The 10,210-nt window shown below is 41.3% G+C and overlaps 1 protein-coding gene and 1 long non-coding RNA gene across 2 annotated transcripts in view; one reads left to right on the top strand and one right to left on the bottom strand.

Annotated features, from left to right (window-relative positions):
• Positions 1-333: 333 nt before the first annotated feature.
• Positions 334-1,455, bottom strand: LOC102211514 (uncharacterized). Its single transcript, XR_001290470.1, has 3 exons — positions 1,389-1,455; positions 914-1,073; positions 334-575 (listed from the first exon to the last, which is right to left on the bottom strand). It is a non-coding gene; the product is annotated as an uncharacterized LOC102211514 (long non-coding RNA).
• Positions 1,456-3,962: 2,507 nt separating this feature from the next.
• trim46b (tripartite motif containing 46b) overlaps positions 3,963-10,210 on the top strand; it is a 14,956-nt gene continuing 8,708 nt past the window's right edge. The window contains exons 1-7 of the mRNA XM_013912799.1: positions 3,963-4,384; positions 6,833-7,094; positions 7,199-7,388; positions 8,064-8,262; positions 8,811-8,957; positions 9,690-9,785; positions 10,040-10,207. Coding sequence (XP_013768253.1) covers positions 4,292-4,384; positions 6,833-7,094; positions 7,199-7,388; positions 8,064-8,262; positions 8,811-8,957; positions 9,690-9,785; positions 10,040-10,207 — 1,155 coding nt within the window. The 5' untranslated portion in view covers positions 3,963-4,291. The remainder of the gene's footprint in view (positions 4,385-6,832; positions 7,095-7,198; positions 7,389-8,063; positions 8,263-8,810; positions 8,958-9,689; positions 9,786-10,039; positions 10,208-10,210) is intronic.

Below are 10,210 nucleotides of genomic sequence, written 5' to 3'. Positions count from 1 at the left end.
TTGTGAAACATATTGCTTCACGTGTAAATGTGTTGTCTTTCCACTCACTCCACTTGATTATAACTGATTTATTTTTTTATAACATTTTATAAAAAGAACAAAAAAAACTGAGAAGCACATTAATTCATAAATGTGATCTAACAAAGGTAAAGGGAAAAAATTAACCATGTTTGCTGTTCATATGGCTTGTAATTGGGATGAAGTAAACATCTGTTGAGTAATTTAACATAAAATTGTTTGATAGTGTTAATTTGGAAAGCCAAAACTCTAACACTGGCTGAGTAACAAAAATATGAACACCACACAAGGGTTAAAGAAAAAACAAGCACAATCTTTGACTTTGACTAACTTTATTGTTTTAATGTGAATCCAGGGAAGGCCTATATTGGGTTTCTTTCCACATCAGCAGTGCTTTACTTTGGGCAGCCTTTTGTGTCCAGTTCTTTCATGACCTCTTGGAGGGCATCATGGCTTGCACAGGCGCAACCAGCAACCAGTGAGGCGAACTCTTCAAAGTCCACACGTTTATCATCATTGTGGTCGACACACTGGAAGAGCTCATCTTCACTTTTTCCCTGCAAAGGTGAAACAAACATTTAATAACTTGGAAAGTGAAACAAGTGCAAAGTTTTTTTGTTGTGCAAAAATAACTTTGCACTTTTTTTTCACAACAAAAAAAGTGCAAAGTTTAATAATAATTTTGTTTTTTAATTAGTTATTTTAAAAAAATTATCTCTTGGTTCATGCTTTTAGTCAGGCTGTTATGATACATTTGCAAACTCAATAGATTTGTAGGGCTAGATTTTAATGCTAAACTATGCCTTAAACATTTACATTGCACTTTAAAAGTGTCTGGATGTCACCAAAGTTATTGTGATCATTTGCAGTTATTTAGTACAATGTTTTCCCTTACCTGAGAAAGTAAGGGTAGTTCATTCTTCACTAATTTTAGAAATTGTTCTTTGGTCAGTTTATTGTCATCTCCTTGGTAGGACATGTAGGCACTGAACATTGCAGCCAATGCCATTTCCAGTCTTGTTGGGTCTGACATGTTTGCAGTGCTGTACAAGAATCTGGACAAGAAATAAAATGGATCATGAAATATTATTTGGCATGCTTCGGCAGAGGGACAGAAATGTAGATGGACTGTACTTACAATAATTCTTTACTTTTTAATAATGTGATTCTTAACTAAAGTTTTACATACATGTCAAACGGAAGAGCAGCTTCACTGAAGCAAATACCTTAAAACAAAATACATGCAGTCAGAGTAGAACCAAAAACCAGCCAGTTTAACATAATTACAGATCAATCTTCAACCACAAGAAACAAAATTTGTCTAGTTTCTATCTAAACAATAAAAAAGTCACAGAAGAATCTGCTCCTACCTGGATTCAGCAGAGTCAATAGAGCGAAGAGAAAACCACCTCCACGAGGTTCAAAAGGGTGTTCGTGACACTCCCATTGTCTGTTTCCTGATTAGCAACTTTGTTTGCATTTTTAAAAAAATAAGTAACTGCTTCCGTCCTGGAGGCCCTCACATACAGGCAAATTCAAGAGGCCACCTTATACTGCAATCACTAAAATAGGTATAGCTTTCTTATACTTGATTTCTGTTGCAGGACTGGTAGCTTCAGTTTCAGAACTGGTTTACTTATAGTGTGCCTACTTATTTTAGTATGGTTGATTTTCCTTTTTGCCATTTTGACCAGGTGTGGGTAATAATGGTCTTTCTTTGTTGCAGTTATAATTCTTCCCCTGGCCTAGTGTTATTGAGCATACTTGCACAGTTCAATAAAAGATCTGACGAAAGACAAAAAGAAACACTTTCTGATTGCTAGCGACAGCTTGAAGTAAAGCGGCACTTTTGTAATGAAACACATTGACCGAGTCAAACACAGCTGAGGCATGCATATCTCATGTTCATTGTTCAAACAGGAATTTTAATATAAGGAAGTAGTCTACACACCCAACAGAGAGCTGGTTAGGTCATTATTGAACACACCTGTCAGGAAACTTTCCACCTGTGGAAGAAACACTGAGACATGTGAATAGCTATGGCAGTCTTTTTGAAGAACAATCCAGTTTTTGCTTATTGCATTTGTTAGATTTGTATTGTTGGATTGTCATTTATTCCACAATAGTTATTAGAACTGTATAGACAAGCAGGGGCCACAGGATTCGGGGCAGGATGGGATGCTGGTAGATCCAGGCTTTAAATCTTCCAGGCAGGCCGGACTTATCCACCTTAATGAGCCACACTCCCAGCTCCTCATTTGCCTTCTGAATGGCATTAGAGTCTTTCAGGCTGGAGTCGAAGAGTTTCCCCAAGCTCTTGACTGGTTGTTCCATTATGGATGGAATAATGGTTCCTGAGAGCTTGCCCTTCTTCAGTACCATAGATCTTGACTTGGAAGGTTTAAAACTCATCCTTGCCCATGAGATGAGTTTCTCAAGTCCTTGCAAGATCCGCCTACACCCTGGGACTGATGATGTTGTAATGGTGAGGTCATCCATATAGGCTCTGATAGGGGGCAGACAAACACCTGACCTTGTTAGCGGCCCTCTGCACTCCACCTCAGCAGCCTTTACCACCATGTTCATTGCTAGGGCAAAGAGCGTAACTGAGATGGTACAGCCTGTTATTATACCTTTCCCGAGGCGGTGCCAGCATGAAGTAACTGCCCCAGAAGTGACCCTAAGCCTGAAATTGGCGTAATAGTCCAGAATCAGGTCCTTGATCTTATTGTTTCATGGTTGGATAAACATATCTATATCTGTTTTAGTCTAAGTGCCTTTTGTTTAGATGAACTGCTGGACTTCCAGACCAGCAGGTTTAGGGAGGTCACACACACACACACACACCCACACACACCCACACACACACCCACACATTTACACAACGCACAGGCAAGGTACTCTTTGTTTGTATGTATACGTCATATGTTAATGAACCTATGTATCTTCATGTAACCTCAATAAAAGAACATTGTTGCAAGGGAGCAGACGAGGGCAACTGGGGTCAAGCGAAGGAACGGCGTTTGTAACATAGCTGTAGGAGGATTAATTCTGGCTACTATCTGAAGTAGCGTATTTTAGCCTACAGATTCCAGACTTTGGTCATTATATACTGTATTTTGCAGACAGAGTAGGTAAAACAACACAAAGTCATAAATATACTTGGGAAAGCAGCTACTTTTTGTGTTTTATATACAAACTCTTTCATAACTCCTGTTGACCAGAGGCTATTTACTAACGTAAGCAAAGATATAGTACATAAAAATAAATTTATGTATCCTCAGAAAATTCAACAACTAAACTTGATCTGAGGATCCTAAAACTTGAAAAAAAAAAGTGATTTCTGATGTTTGTTCTTTTTAATTTATTTTTATGTACTATATCTTTGCTTACGTTAGTAAATAGCCTCTGGTCAACAGGAGTTATGAAAAAGTTTGTATATAAAACACAAAAAGTAGCTGCTTTCCCAAGTATATTTATGACTTTGTGTTGTTTTACCTACTCTATGTCTGCATTGCCGTCAGCACATATCTTTATTTATATTATCATTGTAGAACTGTTAAATTTGTTGCAATTTCTGCTATCCTCTTGGCGTGATCGCTCCCGAAAAATACATTTTTATAAGTCAGTGAGAGTTTTTGCCCTGATCAATAAAAGATATATAAAACTCCCTTTGCCAAAAGCTGCTTGCAGCTTCTATCTTATGACATGATTGTTTTTTTCTGGCTCAAACTGACATCATCCACGAGAGATGTGTTCGACAGAGTCTAGGCCAACGACTCCTTTACAACATTTTAAATCCCGGAAATCAGTTTTAAACCGACAAATACTGTTTTTTTCCCCCCACACTACGTTCTTGAGTTATTAAGGAATGGGTTCCTGGATTTACAGCGATTTTCCCTGTGTTCCGCATCAGCTGAGGGCATCCGGTGCAGGATGGGAAACGTAGGGGGAGGGATGCCTGCGTGAGGAATAAAGCCACAGGCATCTTTTAGTAGTAGCTATTCGGCGTGGATGTACTCGTAAATTAAGAACAAATTCAGATTTTTTTTTTCCAGAAAGCGTTTTGTTTTTATGCCTAAAATCAGCACACGGTGCTTCTTATCAGTCGGTAATTAACGCGCGTAAAAATGTCCAAATTAAACATCTAATAGAAAAAAATAATATTAATATCAAAAACGCTTCTATATTCGAGACCTATTTTCGGCATATTTCGCGTTCTTAATATGTGTTACATGGCCATCGGCCTGGACACACCACAATCTATTTCCAGATGATGAAAACAGGGGGAAGCTATGCTCTTAAAATGGCAGAGATGGATTTAAAAACAGCCACATCAGCGATGGAAGCCTTGGTTCGCGCCACCGTAAGTGTATATCTGTGACATTGTGCTGTTAGTTGATATACGCTGAATATAACGTGGAGTATGAATTTGTATTTATTTATTTATTTTAAATAAAGAGTAGCTATCATGCTTTATCATGTTTTAAAGGGAAAAAGCAAATTATCGGTGTGGATGGCACCTGCCGGAGTGTCTCTATCACATGGGCCCAATCCGTGTGCTATCTGTTTCTGAACCTCAATTAAAGTCCACTGAAATAAAATAAAACTAAAACATATTTTTCTTATCATCTTTAGCCAATTAAATATTGATCTTCTTCGATTTTTGCTTTACCGACATTAATGAGCTATAGTCGGTAGCCTACATATCGGACTTGAGCTTAACCTCCATTCAAATGTGGCAATTATAATGTCATTAAAAAATAATAGCATGGGTGCAGACCCAAATGACACGTTTCTTTTTTCGGCACTCTGGATGCTCGTTTCCATGGAGACGAGATGCAGGACTCGGGGCTGCTGCTGAGACAAATAAGAAAAAATGTGTATCGATGCATCTGGGAGCATCAAGCATTGCAGGGTTAAAACCTAGAGGTAATTTTTAGACACGGCTCCAACAGAGCGTGGTGGAGTGGTCTTAGAGGTGCACACAGAGCACGTTCAGCAGTCAAAGGCAGTCACGTGCGTTATCTTTTCCGTCGCCATAGCCCGTTTCCTCCAGAGCCCATCGTACCTGCGCTAGGAGGTCGTTGTAATCGCTCAAACCCCTCCCCTCTTTGCACTACACAGACACTGCTCTGATCCTGGAAATGCTGTCATGGCGCCTAGATTCCAGGTGAAGGTAAGGATGCGCTGCTTGTTTTTCCCCGCCGGCCTCAGCAGCAGCAGCAGTGCGGACTGTGCATGTGAGATGGAGGTAGAGAGCCACAGTTTGTAGCTGTGCGCTCAGCCTGCAGGAATCGGAGGTGCTTGAAAATGAAATGCGATAGGCTAAGCTGCTAGAGGATGAGAAAAAGACAGGCCAGAGTTGACATTGGAGAAAATGACTGAGGTGGACTGAGGGAGGAAGGAGGTTATTAGCATTAATCCAGTTTCATACTTCAGTGCAGGTCGTCGCTATCCGCCAGTTCTCTCCGTGTAATTCTAATTTGACTAAGGTGGTGCTATCTGCAAATTGGGTAGATGGTGCGCTATCAGCCAGTATCTGCACAGATTTTCTCATCCGGCTTTATTGTGTGAATGTAGACCTTTCCTTTTTATATTCCCTTCATAATATTCCAATTGTTCTGCATCCCTATGCATGATCTTTGTGTTTTAAGTAGCCCTGATGGTGGCATCATATCACATCACAGTGACACAATCCCCAAATCCCCTATGCAGCACTGTCAGTCTGTTTGCCTTGTCCTGGTTTTGAAGTTAAATCATAATGTCTGCAACCAGTTTGGTAGTAGGTTCTGTGTCAAGGGCATCCACAAAGCAAAGGGGGGGAAAAGGAGGTCCTCATGACTGGGAAAAGGACAACAAATAAAATGTATTATTATTCTTAACATCACTGGACATAAAATCTGTGTATTTTTCACACAGACCAGGATGTAATGAAAGTGGAATTAATCTTTTATCAGATCAGAGTGACTGCAGTGGTAAAGTCACAGGTTTATGCAATAGTCAGTGTCCTTTTCTGTCAGATCCATGTCCTTGAGCAGAGCACGCGTTAAGTGCTCCAGAGGTGCGAGTTTGGATTCGCCATCCAGGTCTGTTTGCTGTAGTTTCACAAAGCGAAGGTGCTGCATTGGCAGTAATGTATAGAAAAAGACAAATGCATTATCAAACCTGATTTTGCGTGCTAATATATTACACATTACTACACATTTTTACGAAATTTCTTAGAAACAAGTGTGTTATAGAATTTCTGAGTCATAAAGAAATGTGGCTACTGGCTCATGGTCACATGCATGGCTGTGATTTAAGAGATGGGTGGTTGAATAATTAATGCCTCATCTTAATCCATATTTAACAAGATTGGCACCCTGTGTCGGCTGTGTGGCACATCTTTTTCACATTGCCAAGTATTTCTCAGGGTATCTGCTGTGAAGCTGTTTCCCCTCAGTTGTACATCTGCAAGTCGGACTGGTCTAAAACTTGAATGCTGTTCTGGTACTGAGTAAAAATGTATCTATAGAAGTAAGAATCAAAACTCTTAAGTATAAAACGACATTTGGCTGAGTTTTGCATCTTTATGCTATAATTGGATAGTTTTAGATTTTAATCAATTCCATTGGCATTCACGTTTGAGAGCTTTTTATGCTGCCGGCAAATTTTAGTTCCATTTATTCAAGTTAAAGTTTTTTTGTGCAGTCAGGCGTCTGTGTGCTGCGTTCCTAAACACAATCATCTTCAGGATGTCTGGATACTCAGCCTGTTTTTCTCTACAGCACCATGTGCAGATAGTCATCCTTTGCTTGTTTGCTTCCAACAGTCTAACATGAAGAGCCTGGAGCATGAGTTGCATTGCCCCGTGTGTAAGGAAATAGTTAAACAGCCTGTGGTCCTGCCATGCCTGCACAGCGTCTGTCTCTTGTGTGCCTCCGAGGTCTTGGTAGCAAATGGATACCCGCCTCCAGAGCTTCCACCAGAACCCAACTCACCAGCCTCCACACCCAACACCCGTTCACCTCGTCAGGCACGCAGGCCCACACCTAAAAATGAACAACGGCCCATCGACCGCGTGCTGCGTTCAGGTTTGTAGTACCTCTCTCCATTTATAACCTAAACTAAAAGAAATGGCAACCATGATTTTCCTTAATTTTCTTTGTTTATAACTGGTTTTACTTTTTTGTTTAAGGTCCACACCCCCCTTCACCATCCATGCCACGGTCTCCCGGTTATGGGACGTACCCAGGTAGACGCCGTAAGGAAGGTCCACCCTTGGTGATGATGTTCCCCTGTATCCCCTGCGGCAGAGATGTTGAGCTGGGAGAGAAAGGCCTTACTGACTGTCTGCGCAACCTCACCTTGGAGCGTATAGTGGAGAGGTAAGTATAGACTCAATCTGCAAACAGAAGATTGGGAGCTGTGGCTCAGGTGGTCGAGCAGGCCATCTCAAGGTCAATGGATCGATCCCCAGCAGATGAATGAATATTAGAAAAATGATCGTGTATGTGACTGAGCGAATGAGACTTGTAGTAAAAAGTGCTTTCTGTGTTTAACTTGAGCAGAAAGATGCTATTTGAGTACAGATTCATGACAAAAACTGTTAGATAACCCTACAGATTGATGATGTCCTTCAGTGCTCATGATGTTTATGGACAAATGTAAATAAGGAGAGGACTTAGACCTGAAAAGCAGAAGGTATGGGAACAGGTCCAAAACTTATTGTCAGTATTCAGCAGCTGAACCAGCACTGAGCGTGCACTGCAACATGCTGTAGCTACCCTGGCTGACCGCATGTTTCCACAGCTTTCCATTCATCACCTGCTCATTACCATTTGTCTCAAGCACACCCATGGGCTCGAATCACTCTTTGTTATAAACATTTGTGTTCCTTTAATGAGAATTTATTTCATGTCCAAATATTCAACTCATTAATCCTTTATTTGCTTGGTTGCCAGGTCCCACTTCATTAAAAAAAAAAAAAAAAAAAGGTGGAACAAGCTCAATAACGTGAGGCTAAATCAGTCTGTCTTCTCTTTCTCGCTTACCTTTCTCAGGTACAGACACACGGTGAGTCTGGGCAGTGTGGCTGTGATGTGCCAATTCTGTAAGCCGCCTCAAACTCTGGAAGCCACCAAGGGCTGTGCTGACTGCAGGTCTAATTTCTGCAATGAGTGTTTCAAACTCTATCACCCATGGGGAACGCCACGGGCGCAGCATGAGCACATCCAGCCTACACTCAACTTCAGACCAAAGGTACTGAAACACTGACACACGCATACTGTTCATCCACATCTGCTTGTGCTAAAATAAAGCATAAGTGACAGCAGACATGAAGTCTTTTGTTACACTTTTCAACAAGACATGCTTTGCTGAGGGTTTCTAAGTATTAATTGTATATGTTGTTAAATAAGTGGTAAACTGGGTGTGGTTATATTGCACTGCATTATATAGAAAGTGTGATTGCCATGCGAGGCACAGTTCAAGTTGCATAAAGGACAGTAATTGCGCATTACTGTAAGACTGCATGGATGGAACAGTTATGGTTTCTTTCCATGTGCAAAATATGGATTTCTGACCCACTTAGATTGTAACAACACAAGAAGAAAATACAGAGACCCCTTTACATTTACTTTACTTTTGTTTTTCAGAGCCCTCCACTGGCTCTTGGCTGCTTAGCAAAAGGCAAAGCAATAAATTACCCAGGCATACTCACACTTGTGTGCTACATTCCTGTTTTCTTCTACTCAGTAAAATGTGCCTCAGATTAAATTGTTCTCATCTGTTTTGCCTGTCTCGCTCAGGTGCTGACTTGTCCAGAACACGACCAGGAGAAGCTGCAGTTCTATTGTCGGTCATGTCAGCGGCTGCTCTGCCCCCTCTGCAAACTGCGCCGCATTCACACCGGACATAAAATCCTTCCAGTGGCCCAGGCGTACCAAGCGCTGAAGGTTTGACTCACAATCTGACATCTATCTCTGTCCCGCACAGTGAAAGGTTTACTAGAGGCAGGAATACACACAAAGCAAACATGTAGTAGTGAAGCCAGCGTATATGTGAATAGTGTGAAACCCTCCATTTCACACATTTCACAGTTTAAAATAATATATTATAGCAGTCAAAGACTGCTTCTCTGCTTCCTCTGACAAACAAGCTGAAATCAGCTGATTGTAGCACAAGTGCAAATGCAACCGATAAACAGGATCGATCGGCAGGCAGACTAACAATTCCAAGGAACCGGTTCTTGATTCCCGTCCCTATCTATCCTTCCATCTTCTTTCACTTGTCTGGAACACCTCACCCAGGTGCCATCTGACAAGGTCGGATAAACAACCTCAACTAGCTCCTTTTTATTTGGAGAAGTAGCGACTCTGCTCCAAGTCTTTCACGCAAGACTGCAGAGATGAGATTCTGAGCTATCATGGAGGAATTGTTGCGCCACTTAGACTTAGTCTAGATCTCTAAAATAGTTTTGCACTTCACTAACATTTGAAATGCAACCACCAAATGCAATGAAGGTAAAGATAAAAATGATGCAGTGTTGTTTAAAAAGCTACAGTAATGCAGCTTTAACTGTTAGACAAGCATAGTGTGCAAGATAATGCAGATGTGTGGCTGTGTGAAACTGATAATCTGTGTGCATTTGTTGTTTCTGTGTCACGTATTCGGTGTTAATTTGACAGGAGAAGATTACAAAGGAGATGAACTACATTCTGTCCAACCAGGACACAGTTTTGGCTCAGATTACCCAGCTGGAAAGTTCCATCACACAGACTGAGGTGATTAATACTTCTGGCCCACAAAATCTCCCTGAACATGGGATTAAAATCAGTCAGCAGCTACTGCAAGTATTTGTTCAGCTTGACTGTTTAGGATTGGATACTATGCAACTGCTGCATGTTTCATACATAACTCCAAAAATGTGTCTTTTCTCAAAGTGTTTTATAATGTTATTTGGACCCTTTTTAAGAATGTACCAGCAGAAGCCTGGTGTTAGTTCTCCAAACTTGTCTTTGTGCTTTTTCCTCACCAGGTAAACAGTGTGTCGGCCAGAGAGCAGCTGGCTCAGAGCATCAGGGATTTGACGGCCGCCCTCGCCGAGCGTCACGCTTCGCTCACCCATGCTCTGGAGGGGGCACGGCAGAAACGAGGCGAGGCACTGGCTGCTCAAGTGGCGGAGAGACGTGGCTTGTTGGAACACGCT

Source organism: Pundamilia nyererei, unplaced genomic scaffold (assembly GCF_000239375.1).
Source record: "Pundamilia nyererei isolate P.nyererei 1_Seehausen unplaced genomic scaffold, PunNye1.0 scaffold00102, whole genome shotgun sequence".
Classification (NCBI taxonomy): Eukaryota; Metazoa; Chordata; class Actinopteri; order Cichliformes; family Cichlidae; genus Pundamilia; species Pundamilia nyererei.
The sequence above is the reverse complement of the archived record's forward strand: the minus strand, read 5'-3'. Positions and strand labels throughout refer to the sequence as shown.